Source organism: Falco punctatus, assembly GCF_963210335.1.
Source record: "Falco punctatus genome assembly, chromosome: 4".
Classification (NCBI taxonomy): domain Eukaryota; kingdom Metazoa; phylum Chordata; class Aves; order Falconiformes; family Falconidae; genus Falco; species Falco punctatus.
Genome location: NC_137583.1, coordinates 51,449,859 through 51,464,627, shown reverse-complemented (window position 1 = coordinate 51,464,627; position 14,769 = coordinate 51,449,859). Strand labels below are relative to the sequence as shown.

At 44.1% G+C, this 14,769-nt stretch overlaps 1 protein-coding gene across 15 annotated transcripts in view; it reads right to left on the bottom strand.

Moving 5' to 3' along the window:
* The window catches only part of MAP4 (microtubule associated protein 4), a 167,031-nt gene that overhangs the window by 14,807 nt on the left and 137,455 nt on the right, over window positions 1-14,769 (bottom strand). For 12 of the 15 annotated variants that reach the window (XM_080385747.1, XM_080385735.1, XM_080385744.1 and 9 more), the window contains 5 exons: window positions 7,984-8,084; window positions 6,870-7,082; window positions 5,221-5,398; window positions 1,618-1,677; window positions 1,140-1,453 (listed from right to left, as the gene is read on the bottom strand). In XM_080385747.1, coding sequence (XP_080241873.1) covers window positions 1,140-1,453; window positions 1,618-1,677; window positions 5,221-5,398; window positions 6,870-7,082; window positions 7,984-8,084 — 866 coding nt within the window. The remainder of the gene's footprint in view (window positions 1-1,139; window positions 1,454-1,617; window positions 1,678-5,220; window positions 5,399-6,869; window positions 7,083-7,983; window positions 8,085-14,769) is intronic. The other 3 variants (XM_080385734.1, XM_080385739.1, XM_080385743.1) reach the window with 2 other exon arrangements.

The window sequence follows — 14,769 nt, the reverse complement described above, 5'->3', positions numbered from 1 at the left end:
GGTCTGTCATTTCCAAAAACTGTTTTGGGGAGTGGAAGTTTCTGTCCTCTAGACCTCCGAGCTCCGAGGGCTGTAGTACGGTGTTGTGTAACAACGATACTCTAACTCTGAAGAATAAATCCATGCTGTATCGACGCTGTCTGTGACACACACCACCGCAGCCCAAGAATGCCCTTGACTTTAATGTGCCTGAGAGGAGATTAAGGCTCCCAGCATGAAACGTGCTCTCTTGGCACTAGATTAAAGTTATATGCAGAGTTATTCATTACTGCAGACCTGCGGCAAAGATAAGTGGGCAAATCTGTTCCACTTGGTAGAAATTAAAGCCCTCTGACTACAGGCAAGCTGCTAACACATTTGGTCAGGCAAAGAGGGTGTATCTGTTATACCGTACCCAATAAAGGTTTTATGATTATACATATCCACAAAATTATTTAAACCCTCAGAAGAGGGCTAGAGGTATATCTCTAATCCTTCATCATTTACATGGTAGATACTCCCAGTGAAAGTGTAATTTAAGACCATTACTGATTGAGAGCCTCAAGCTGTATCCATGCGTGTGCTTTTCCCTACAAATCATCCAACACTACTCTCTTCTTTCCTGGCAGCCACCACAGGTTACCCAAAGAGCAGCGTGTGTGGACCCATTTCATTTCAGCTTTAGTCCTGACAAGCTGAGCACAGTCCCCGTTCCTAGACCTGGGCAAGATGCTGTGGAACTTGCTCCTGAATCCAGATTTCCTGCGTCATAGTGTGTTATTCCACCTCTTGTACCACTCAGCAGACTCAATTCCTCTATTCAAAGGCAAAGTTTTGGAATATAGACAAGATTTTGAGCTTTCATTACCAACTAGTTTCTATGTCAGGATGTATGACAGAAAGACAGAACCTCAGTTTTGAATTCCTGTACGTATGTCAGTAAACACCATGAAGGCTCTTAGGGCGGATTCCTTCTGTACGCTACTATCGCTGCCTTGTTAATGCCTTGTGCATAAACCAAGAACCCAAAGAGGAGCTCTGCAGAGCATAAATGAGAAGAGCAGTGAGGATACAGCCACCAAAATTAGCAAAGAGCACCCATAACGCTTAAGAGCTACTGTTCCAAAGCGCTTATTGTTATGAAGCTTGAAGAAACTTACCTTTCCTCCGCCAGGCTGATGCTTAATATTATCTGTTGATCCAATTTTGGAACGTACATTTTTCAGATCTGGAGCAGAAACGCTGCTGGTCGGGCGAGGAGGCTTGGAAACAGGTTTAGTCGGAGCCTTCGCAGTTGTTTTTTTAGCATCTGCTGTTGCGGTTGAGGTTGTGGTGGGTTTGGTTGCAGCAGGCTTGGTTTTGGGACGACTGGTGGCTACTCCAGGTAAGGTGGGTGCACTGGAAGCGGTGGTAGGAGTTGTGGCGCTACTTTTTACCACATTCCCAGTAGCGCTCTTAGGGCGGCTCAAGTCTGCTACAATTATCACAGTGATAGTCGGAGGGAAGGGGGGAAAAAGATGGGTCAGAGGCCATTTACACAAACTTCCTCAGAGTCCTAAAGATGTACCCACTGCACCTGCTTAATAAACACAGCCCTGAACAAGGAGGGTTTGATTTAGATGGAAACTGAACAGTTACCTGATGGTGACTTCGCAGAGGTCTTCTTAGCATCTGCAGGCTTTGCATCAGTCTTGATAGCTGCCCAACACAAAACACACTGGTTAAGCATTTCCGAGCAGGAGCCAGTTTGCACAGATGAGAAGCCCAGATCATGGCACAGCTTTCCCTGGAGGTCAGGGGCCCTCCGCAGCTTCTCACACCCTGACAGACCTCTTTACCCACAGCCCCCATTTCTAACATGCTGCTTGAAAGAAAGCATCTCAAGAATTAACGGCTCTGTCTGAACACTGGCCTGAGGCCCTCCTCCTAACAGCAAAACCCACTGGTCTTTTCCAGCAAGACGATCAGTTCACCTAAAGGACCATCACTCAGTGATGCAGCACACCTGGGTATGGTTTGCATTTTGTTTTTTCTTAAATTAACTTTCTGAATTTGACAGCACTCACTAAGATCATTTTAACCCTGCCCCAATTTCATTTCTCAAAAAACCCCAAAGCACTGCTCCCTTTCTTTACTAAGTAGCGAAAGCAAAACCACATTTGTCCATCTATAACATTGGTCTCACTGCCGGATCAGTTCTAACCCATGCCGATTTTTTTGCACAGACATTATTGCACATATTTCGGTCCCTGTTATAGTTGTATAAAACCAAAAAAAATCAATTGCTAAACTGAACTACGCCTTTGGGCAAACACCAATGATCGTGACCTGATTACACTCCACATACAGAGGACAGTCTAAACCAGGGATGCATCTGTATTTCTGAAAGCAGGAGAGAATCATAGAATTGATCAAGGCAAAAATCACGGACTGAAAAATATAAACAGCATGTTCTTTTAAGGAGCTCTCTGATAATGACATTGTAGCTTTTTTTTTTTTACTATCAGTGATGAACAGCTTTGGCTAAAATCTGCTTCATTTCAATATCCAGAGGAAGGCAACATTGAAGTCTTAACAATAAATGGAAAAAAAAATATCTAAGTTAGAGATTATGAAAACACCCATTTTCTAATATTTAATTTCCACTACCAGTCTCAGATTTTTAGATAAACTCAAGTAGCTGGCAGGGTACTTTGTGGAATAACCTATACAGAAACGAGCAAGCGCAAGAGGCACATGACTATAGGCCAGGCGAGTCTGGATCATTCCATCCTGACTTTGCTAAAAGCATTCAATTAAACACCAGATAAAATACTAGCTAATGAGATGAAACATATTTGAATAATTTAATAAGGCCTGAAGGATAGAGACATAATTAATACCAAACACTTCAATAAACGTCCTGTCAAACCAACCTAAGCTCATTTCTAGAGACCACAACTTTAACTGGGAAAACCATACGGACAGAGCAGACTCAGTTTTCTATGAAGGCAGAAGGGCTAATATATTACTGTAAGAGAGAACGAGCTCTTATTTCTGCTGGTGTCAGTGGGGGGACAAATGCTGGAACGCTTTTGTCTATGTTACGAGCTTGTGATGCTGAAAACCTGGAGAATGGTAAGGCCACTGGGAAAACGATCTACGATGGCAGTCAAAAACTTTGACCTTTTCCTGATCTGAAGGACAGAGAGGTGGTCTTGTACAAATGTAAGAGTTATTTTCACAGGGAGAGGAAAAAACTGAAAAACTAAAACTAAATAAAAATCAAGCACCACGTAACTCATGGCTCTCATTTTGTAGAGACAATGACTGACATTTAATACCTGAAAAAGTGAAACCAGGTAATTTCAAAACAAGCCACTATAAACACATTTTTAAACAGTGAGAATGACTACACGCTTGAGCAAACCACAAGGAAGCCTGCCTTTTGACACAGGAAAAGCAAGAGCAGATGTCCTCCTGAAGTATCGTCTTTACCCAGAAACTGATTATCTGGCTCAGCACTATGTAATGAGAAACTAAACTGTGATCAGAAGGATCCAGGTCTCCATCACCTACATCTGTGCATCCAGCTGAAGCTGCACGTGCTCTACCCAAACCGAACTGGCAGTGTTCGGCTTGTTGCGACCCCCCTTCAGCCCCCACAACACTGTCCGCCCTGTCACCCCCTCACCGTCTCCTCTTCCAACACAGGACTCCCTTCTTTTACCATTCACGACTCCTCTGTGCGCTTCCAGATCCAGACAAAACAGCTTTAAGTCCCGATGGAGTTTTCTCCAGCTGACCTCATCTCTCCCTCGCCCACCCAGTTCTCACTGTACTTTGGCAACGTCCCACCACCCTCGCTGGTGCAGAAGCCTCTTCCTCTGTACATCTTGCCACTTGGAACAACCTTCCTGCATCTCTGCATCATTGACTCCATCTCTTTTCAAATGTCATCAGAAAACACTTCTTTGTTTGTGTCTCAATTTTGGAAGGAGAAATTTACTGAACTCATTAAAACGTATTAAGCATTCTGGGCTGCAGTTTGCATAAAAGACCACACAAAATGAATTTCACAAGGATGTCCAGAGGATCAGTTCAGATACACAGCTCTTCGAAAGCGCAACACTTCCTCTGCACTTGATTAATTACTTTTTCCCCATGAGCATAAAGTATGCTATGTACATCTAGCCCAATATATTTCAACATAGTTAAAACATTCCTATTCTTTTGGGAAGGACAGGTTATGAATTCATGCTTTGGGACTCATAGAACAAAGCAACCAATATGTATTATTAGTTTTATGTGTTTATTGGCAAATTTTGCCAATGAGGTCTAGTCATTTAAAAGACTTGAGAACATCTAACTGTATTTTTATCTGACGTTAAATCTCTCAAGCTCCATTAAAATGAGTGAAAACACTGTTTTCAAGATGCTAATATGCTGCTCATATTTCGTGCTGTGTTAAACTCATGGGAAGTTCCCTATTTAGCAACAGCAGGAGTGGGATACAGTTTTCTGATGAAGCTGATGTAATTTCAGCTCCAAATCCTTTCCGCACTACTGTAACACCTCCACTTCTGCTCAACCTTTTTTGTTTTTCAGATGCACTAGTTTGAGTGCTTCAAGTCCTCTCCTGGAGATTCATTCTTCCCAAGTTTTAAGTTGTTTTTTCATGTTTATTCTGTTACTATGGAAAAATGCAGAGGTAATAGCACTCCTTTTCATAAATCATGCATGTTCTGTAATTGCATTAACCCTGAATCACACAGAGCTGATCCAAGCTGGCCTTGCAGGTCATTCAGACTTGGTTTTGGAAGTTTTTCTCCCTGGTGAGAAAAGTCTGACCTATGATTTCAGTACCTTGGCACAGGAAGGATCTTGTCCTGTGTTGTATTAAAAGGGTTGAGATTCCAGCTATCGCTCAGCTTCAGGTCAGCTCCTGACTGACAGGCAGGCCAGCTTACACTTCTCAGAAGTGCTGCTTAAGAGCAGCTACGCTTCTCACAAATGGCTGCACTTCAAGGTTTTGAGTTTTTTTTCTTTCTTTCAAATCTGAAGATGGCAAGCTTGCTTACCAGAAGACTAATTTGAATAAACTGAGGGGGCCACAGAATCACCTAAACACAGGAAAAAGCAGCCAGCATACTGGAATACATGAGAAAGACATCACAGTGTGAACCAGTGGTGCTACTCAAACAAGAACTGGCAGCTGGTTACAAAGAGAGATCTCCTGAGCTAAAACCAGAGCCTACTTACATGTGGGTCGCTTCGGTGGAGAAGTAGCAGTATTTTTTGCAGCAGTGGTTGCAGTGACCGGTGATGCTGCTGTGGTCCTAGGAGTAGTAGGGGTGCTCCTGGCAGTAGTTTTAGGAGAGGCAGATGATGGAGTCTTTGACAGTGAGGTCCGCTTCTCTGTGGTCTTCGCATCTGCAACCTGGAAATGAGCAGGCTACGTTAAAGCCAGTATTTCACTGAACAGTCTCTTCAAAGTGCTTGCCAACAAAAAGCCTGAAATGAACAGAAATTGTTTAAATTCTTAAGCACATAAGCTAGGCACTTCTGAAACATTATAATGCAGATGAAGCATATAATTAAGGCATGCACAAGCAACTGGCTACATTCAGTGCAGGAGACAGAGCACAGACCCTGCTGAGTATCAGAACTCCTCCAGATCTGTTTCAGCATTAATGTGTGGAGGCCATTTACAGATGCGAAGGGGGTTTTGATTTCTGAACAAAATGGAAAACATTAGTCCACTAGCAACACTTCTGGGAGAGACTGCTTTCCTTCATGAGCAGAAATGCGTCCTGAGCTTAAGGCAGCATTCATTAAAACCCTGTGGACATAAGAATTAAGTGTCTGTGGTTCATTCCTCACTTGGAAAACTATTCCTTGTCTGTCCCTGTTAAGTTGCTTGTTTGTAAACTGACTAATCTCTTAAGTATGACAACAGCAAGTTAATGCATGGAAACAAATGAGAAGATTTTGAGTTCATTAAAAAGGGATTGAGAATCATACAAGAACTTAAAACTGAAGACACTCATTCACAGGAAAAGTACAGATTTGCACCTGTGCTTTCACACTCATTTAGTTAGTTTTAAAAGACACTGAAATTCAGTTATTTAAGCTTAAATGTATAGGAGAACTGCTAGCATTTAGACATCAACAGAAAGCTTCTGAAACAGATTTTAACGTTCCCTTTCAAATCTGAACTCTCCTACTAAAATTTTGCAAGTTAATGTAGGGAAGATTCAAGGGACATTTCCCATTCTTAACATTACACGTGGATATCCTACTTCAGCTTTAAGATGCAACACTTAAGGACTGTCCAGAAATCTTCTCTTACTGGAGAGCTCCAAATCTCCGATATTTCATCAGCACAGAAGTGTATTACCAGTTATCTCTCTACAGATTTTATAATGGCCAGACATCATAAAGACACAATTGGTGGGAAATACTGAAGTGTTCAAACATTATTTCCCCCCCCCCTCAATATTACTATCAAAGCTCTCCATTCAGCTTTCCCATGCTCTTGTCTGGATTTAAGAGTTATCCTATGTTTGTAGTGTATCTACATTTGAAAAACCCTCCTCCTTTAGTAATGTGAAGAAATAATTATCTTGCGCACTTTGTGACAGTTCACTAGGAAAGGCACAGTACTACAGTCAAGTTTAATTCTCTTCTCTGTGACGACACAATTAATGCTTGAGACCTGATGCCCTAAATGGGTCAGTGGAAGCCGATACCGATAACTACATGGCTCTCACAACACGGTGATTCACAGCCCTGATCTCATCCTCCCACAGTGAGCACCAGAATCGTTTTGACTCTTGGGTAAGGCAGCTGGTAAGTTAACGTGTAAACAAGTTCTGGGAGCTCCCACACGAAAGCAAGTAGTTTCTTACCTTTGGTTTAGTCTCTTTTGGAGTTAAGGTGGAGGGACGTGTAGTACTGGTGGCTGGGCGTTTAGCAGTAGTGGCTGGAGTAGGACCTGCAGTAGGGCTCGTGGGTTTTTTGTTTGGGCCAGGCGTGGCAGAGGCTGGCCGCTTAGGGCTGGTAGCGGACAGGGGCCTGGCTTTCGTTGCTGCAGGCTTTGCAGATGATGTGGATGCGGCAGGCTTTATGTTTTTTCAAAAAAGCAAAATCCAGTATAAAAACAAAAAATACAACAAAAAATAGCGCATTGTAAACCAAAACATTGAGCTGCAAGAACATAAAAATGATATTTTAAATGAAACAAACAAACAAAAAAATAATTAGCTTTCTGTTTTCTGAGCAGAATGAGAAGACCAAAATGAAGCAGCAGAAGAGGGCTGCCTTCGGAGCCCAGTGGAGTTTTGCCATTCAATTCAAAGCGAACAGGATTTATTCCAGCAACATCTAAAGTGACAGAAGGAATCGCTGGTAAAGCTGGGATTAGTAATTGGGTGTTCCTGGCAGCTAGTCCTACGTGCAATACACAGCACATTGCTTTCCAATTACATGCACACAACTGATTGCAAGCTCTAAATCCTCATCTGATCAATTCTAGTGGTCACCTGGCCGCCGCCTTCAAGGGGACCAAGAACCCCCTGCCCCTACCACTGCTTGAAGAATTTGGGGTTGGATTTTGCTGAACGCTGCAGGGTTATAAAAGCAGGTCTCTCATGCTTCATAACCAGCCCTAAAATATGAGAGTACCAGATCCCGAGCAGGATCTCTGAATGCTAATTGTAATGCAAATAAATGTGTCGTAAACAACTAGTAGAATACTGGTGTAGCAGAAGTGTTCTCATACATGTTTACTACTTCTACACCAATACCAACCAGAGAATTAATTTAAATAAAGCTTACCACACATTTATTAAATCCACTTTCGGTCACATTTGCTGCAGGACAAGTTGTTTGCAACTTCATAACTGAGTGTCTTTGTTGCAGTAAAATGGCAGCTCAGAAAACAGAACCTGTGTTGCCACAGCTGAAGCAGCAGGAAAGCAGCAAAGAAAGGAGCAAGGAGGCTGACCATGAAACGACACCTACCTTTGTCTTCTTCTCAGGGCTGGGAGGAAGCTCTTTGTTGGGAGGTGCTGTGATATCGTTCCCTGTCACAGCTTCAGCTGGTTTGGTCTCCTCTGGTTTTGCTGGGGGAAAAGGGGAAAAAAAAAAAAAAAAAAAAAAAGGTGTGTGGGGGGAGACTTTGTAAGTTTGATGTTCTTTTTTGAAATATAATATTTTTAGTGTACTATTATTCAACACAGTAGCAGGAGGAGAGAGAACTAAGAGAGTTACAGGTTGGCTATTTCTGGAAAGTTTCCACAAAACCAGAACACCTATAGGAAGAAAGATTTTCCCCATAACAGGACAGGTTCATCCAGGTGCCATTAGCATCCAATTTCTCCTATTATTAGCAGGAAAAGACAGATAGCAGATGAAGGAAACCTCTGGTTTAATTAAAATAGCAAACCTTCCCAACTTTCGAGTTATTAAAATAAATTGTTGGAATGCTTATCGTGAAGATCTGACCTCTTCCAGGTTTCACACTATGACTTACCGTGACGTAGGATGCTATTTCAAGCTATCCCTATCATTATGGCTGTTTCTTCTTGACCTTTCTTCCACCCACATCCAGGCACTGCAGCTCTCTGGGAGCAGGGAGGATTCCCGGCACCGAAAGGAGCCCGACGGCTAACGGGAAAGGTCGCACAGGAAAGCAGGATCTCCTTCTAGCGTGCGTGGATCATACTGACCCTTGTTAGTGTGGAAACCATCGTGTCATGCTGTGCACGCTGTGTTTCACAGCACAAAGCTTACACCCGGCTGGCAGGTTTTGGCTGTGATCGCTCATTTTTGCCATTGCCACCAAAGGGTGTTATCCCGAGGGGGGACAGCAAACCCACCCGCTGCTTCAACAGCAGCAGAGCGGCCACCACCACTTCCTCATCTCCCTTTAAAAACCGGTCTCGAAAGCATTGCCCAGCCACCAGCACGATAACTACTGTCTTCCAAAGCAAACAATACAACAAAACACTAATTTAGTAGCAGCTTCACCAAGTTTTCTCCCTATACCTTATAAATCCTACAGCGGAAGTGCCATGCTGCTCTGCACCATGAGACGTGCAAAAGGCAATTTCCCTATAAATAGCTTTTAAAACGCTACATCTCCGCCGTGTTGCTGTACAATTGCATTGCTATGAGTTGTCTTCCACTGCAATTCCTGCGGCATTTGAATTTTATGAAGGATACGGTGCAATCAACCCATCACAAACGTATGCGTTTTCCCTTGCCATTTGGGGATGAAAATAAGCGTTATCTGTGTTAGGTGTTTCTTTTTATAACAATGCAACAGATTGTAATGCTGCAGCGCATGCTAAGGGCCCACCAGGCAATAGCGTAACAATTCCAACAGTATAAAGGTTGTTTTCCATGTCTTTTGAAAGTGACTATATTTCACATTTTTTTGCTTGTCAGTCACGAAGGGAGCATCTCAGAGGAAAGTTCAATTCTGGTATAAACGCCACTGTTGAAACAGTCAACACAAAATAAATCTGTGCTTTCTGCCTGCCCTGGAGATGCTCAACAGCAGGACGGTTTTGTTGTTGTTTTTATTTTTCTGACTCCAGAACCAGTTTAGTAGCCTTTTTTTCCTTGCACTACTTTAGCCTCTTCCTAGCTATTTAGCTTCCAAGCCACACTAAATGTTTTGCAGCACTGGGTTTAGCATCCTAGGCATACAAAACAGACTTGTGAAGAAAACAAGCATCAAAATGTACAGGCTGGCCACTGTTTTTAATGCAAAATTCTCAAGAATCATTCATGTTCAGCTAGAAAGCCCCCTTTTTTTTTTTTTTTTTTTAGCTAATTTACATTGGCTCCTCTATATGGGTTTTCTCCACTGCATTTCAATAAACCTTTACATTCTCCCTCATTTAACTTGTCAGTTTTATCTGCAGCAACACCAGAAAGAGCAATTGTTGTCAACGGTTCTTCCTTCTGAATAACAAACTTCTGTCCATTCATTGCTCCCTGCTCCCGGTACCCCACGCCTAGGGATGGCTTTGTTTTGAATCCTACCAGTCTCAAATACCTCAGACAGCAAGGTGACTTTCCATCCGTTTGGAAGTCACCTTACATGTATAGCCTGTCATTATTTCAGCTAATTCAGCGGCAACGTTAAACCTCTTGCTTGGTGACAGTATCACAGCATCCCTGCAGCAAGGGGAATTCATCTGCTCAGGGAGCCTAGTGCAGGTCCTCAAAAAACCCTCAACTTCCAAAGTTTCACGATTTAAAACTCAGCAGCTTCCATGCTTCCAAACTAATGACAACATGAATTTCCTGTTATCTAATGAAATACGGGCTACTATACAAGAAATTCGAAGTGAATAACTTCAACACACAAAACAAATAGGGTATTTTTTTGATGTAAACCTGAAATGTAGCGTAACCAGGCTGATGGAGCTACACTGCAGGATAGCACACATACAGGTTAAACAACTTATATCTGTAAATAATAATAATAATGATGAACGCGGGAGAGCTGGGTAGGGAACTCCCCTGCTCCAGGGGGCACAGGGCCATAATTCAGGTTCCACCTCTCACAGCCTGTGATGCGCCGGGGCACACAACCCAGGGGATCACAGAAGGATAGGTTTGTTTTGTGCTGCCTCAATTTGAGAAACAACCCAGTGTGCTCATCAGTACACTCGCTTTCATTCATCGTTTAATTATGAAGGCGCTCTCTCCTACACACAGTAGAGAACTGCCTGGGAAGATTTCCTAGTTACAAGGGAGTATTAGGAAAAGCTGCCAAATCTTAATCAAATTTGTTCATTAGTCTGCAAGAACTATTTAAGAGACTTTTCAGTTTGCTTGTTCCTCCAAGCATGGCAGCAAACCTCTGAAAGATATTTCAAAGACATGTTGTTGGGAGCTCTCGCAGGCGCTGCTCTGCCCCGAGCAGGGCTCCTCCTTTGGCCGCCGCAGCTCCTGGTGTTCGCTGATGGAGAAAATCCAGCCCAGCTGAGTCAGCACCCAGAGCTGAATTACTCCCGGGGGGAAAGGGGGACAGGGGCTTGAAGGAGAGAGGGAAGGACATTCCAATCTGGCATCTTCCTTCGATCAACTCAAAGGCATAACCCTGTGATCGGGTCCTTTCTCCCCACTGCTACTGACTGCAACGGCAAGCTGCACCATGCTGCTTGGTACATCCATCCTCATCCCCTGCTCACCCTTCATTACTCACTAAGTATGTTTTTATCGGTGGAAATCAAACTCTGTTTTGTGCGTGTCAGTTCACAGTACTGTGAGGCACCACTGCTTCACAATTTCTAAGAGCGAAACTGGAAGAAATTATTCATATCTCAGTGCACCGGAGAAAACAAGTGACTCCACAATAACGACTGAACCCATGAGCTCCGGAATTTTGTTTGGGAGGTTTTACAGGTATCAATTACAAAACAGCAAACTTGGCAAGTGGTGCTTACGTCTCCCTTAACAGCAGCATCAAGTGCCTTTCAGACGTGCTCCAGCCAGCAGAAGGAGGGATGGTCGGGACTCCTGCCGTGCTGTGTGGAGGAGCAACCCCTGGGTGGCCCGACACTTCTTACATGGACACTGGGCTTCCATCACTTCGTACTGACAGTACCTACCTGCCTCCAGGCGGCCTTGGAAAAAACAGGCCAGTTCTAAGAAAAACACTGAAGAACTACCCTGCACATTAAAGACAACTGCAATGGTTTAGTGGAGAAAGTTTTGCTCTTGTCTGCGGCAGGAGTTTGACACCAGCAGATGCAGCCCTCTCATACAAAAACCTGCTGAAATTCAGCAATGTTATAATTCACTGAAACCCCCATCCCCCAGTTTGAACCCTCTTGCTGGCTGAAGTCCCGGGTGACCCCCTGTGCTGGCCTCGCTCAGCGGCCCGTCTCCCAGTGCTTCCCAGGCTGCATCCCCAGCATCACCTGTGTACCAGCTGCCTCTTCCAGGTTCCTGCATGGATGCAGCTGAGCACAGCAAGACCTACACAAGGTGTTGGTGGCAGAAACCAGAAGAGTTCCCTACTGACCCTGCACCAGCCTTGCCAGAGCGCTCGCCACTGCGGTGCTGGGTCAGCCAAATGCTCAAAGACAGTCCCAAAGCTGTAGTAACACCCAGCCAAGGCCATGTGCAGGAGCTGTAGCACTGAAACCACGTTTGACAAAGGCACACTAGAGCCAACAAGTTAAAAAGCCTATTCTTAAAATAAATTTGTCACCAGAAACCAGGTATTTGCCATTGCTGGATGAAGGACCCAGCAAACAAGACCACGTGGTGTGTCAGACAAAACTGAAGCCAGAGGGAAGAAGACTCCTAACAAACAAGCAGCGGTGATTTTTCAGAATAAATGGCAAAAATAAGGCGATCTGTGCCAAAACTGACACTCAAAAAACCCTCAAGCTTCAGCTCCTTGTGATGAAAGGAAAAACATTCTTCCTATAGGTCTTAAAAATTATGGAGAACTTAACTCTGCTTTGTCTTGTATAAGCAGAGTGAACCATAAAAAAACACTAATGAGGAAACTTATAATTCTGCCTCCAACAGTCAAGTTTAAATACTGTGATGGAAATAAAGCATGTGGGGCCATCCACATAGCCGTGGAGTAGGCTCAGTCTCCTGAACGGCAATTCATCCTGATTTTTAGGTGTGAGCAGCCACTCATAACAAGTTATTTACACAAGAACCCTGGTGTCTGAGCAGACTCTTAACATATTTTATACTTAACCTCTCACTTCTATACGTGCTGCCACTCTCGGTGGCTACTAGCAGCAGGTGAGCTACCATTCGAAGAGATGTCACGTGATATAAAACAATCAAAAGAGATGAAGAGGGCAGATGGAGATCAGAGCTGAGGGAGAAATCCTTCCCTGTGAGGGCGGCGAGGCGCCGGCACGGGCTGCCCAGAGCAGCTGTGGGTGCCCCAGCCCTGGCAGTGCCCAAGGCCAGGCTGGACGGGGCTGGGAGCCACCGGGGCTGGGGGAAGGGGGCCCTGCGCGTGGCAGGGGTGGGACTGGGAGGGTCTTTAAGGGCCCTTCCAACGCAAACTGTTCTGGGAGTCTGTGATGGCTTTAAAAATATCTTTTTCCCCCAATAAGAACAGACTGTAGAACAGCTACCTCATCAACTGCCTAAGACCAAAGCTGTCCTCCAAGGCTGAACATGAATGTTTACACAGACTGTCTATTATTTCTTTATAAAAACATCCCTGTTTGAACAGCGAGTCCCTCTCCCAAGCTTCCTATGTAGCACTAACACGGCTCAAGAGAACCTCCCAAGGAGCCTTCAAACACGTCTTATAACCCGTTGTTCAGCCCCAACCCATTCCACTGCACCCACAGAAAACTGGCATCCAGTAATCCACAAGACTCTGATGTCAAAGCTTTTCCTCTGGTTATCTTTCCTCTAAGGAGACCTTCTTTCATTAGAAGGAAGCTAAGGAATGGAGAATTTCCCCATCACATCACAAAGATGTACAGAACCTCCCTCTGAATGAATAAAAAAAAAAAAAAGTGGGATAAGGGAGAGGTTTGGTTGATTTTAAGCTCTGCTGTCTGAAAACCACAGGCGCCTTTTAAAAAAGGCCAAGGAACAAGACAAACCAAACTCAGCGTTTTGATGGAGTTTTGCAGATGCTAAGGGGGGCTCTTCCTCAAAAGCAGCAAGAAAGTGGGGGCAAAAGCTGCTGAAGCCCGTTTGAAAACAGAACAGCTGGGCAATAGGAAATGACAGCAGGCACTTCGGAACGAGGCAGCAGAATAACACAGCAAGGAATGGCAGGTGACACGAACTGCCACACCGCTCCTCCGAGCTGTTCTAGCCGAACACAAAAAGGAGGACTGCAAACCCACATACTGAAAGCCAAGACAACACTTCATGATTTTAACCTTGAACTCATAACTCAAAATGTGATTATACCTGTTACCCCGGGTTACTGTGAGAATTCAGCAATCTGCCTGCATGGATATAGCAAAGTGTTCAAGCGACACAGTCACAGAGCAGTGAAGGGTTGGAAGGGACCTCCGAGGTCACCAGCCCAACCCATCACTCAAAGCAGGTCCCAGCAGATCAGGTTGCTTACAGTCATGGCCAGCATAACTTCCAAATATAAGGAGGAACTTCTTCAGTGTCAGGGAGGTCAGACGCTGGAAGAGGCCCAAGGAGACTGCAAGATCTCTAGCCTTGGAGGCATTCAGACCTGGAAGGGACACACAAGGCCCTGAAGCAACCTCATCTGCTTACATGTGGGTTTCAGTCGGGGGTTAAACTGGAGACCCCCAGAGCTCTGTTCCAGTCTGTACTGCAGCTATGTAGTGGAGGATGCCCACACTGTATGCAATTAATCATACGGCTTCTTGAAGGCAAGTCCTGATTATAAGGAACTATATATAGATTTTGTAACCATAAGGAGAAAAAAAAAACCACCCCACTCTCCTCCTCCTCCTCAAATAAATCTCTCTCCCCATCCTGTGACTTGCAGTCTTGGAGACTTGTCCAACAGCCCTTTAGCCCATGTAATCATTTAACATTAGAACAGCAGAACAATATAGGTTGGAAGGGATGTCTGGAGGTCATTTAGCCCAATCTCCTGTTCAAATTATACCAGATTGCTCAGGGGGCTTTCAATCATCTTCAGAGCATCTCCAAGGATGGAGATACCACATCTTGGGACTTCTCCTTCAATATTCTATTAGCCTCATGGTAAAAAAAAAAAAGATATAATAAAACATCACAGTCCATAAATTCCTGGCACAAGATGTTTTACAGCTTCGCTGTAAATAGCTGAGAAGTCAC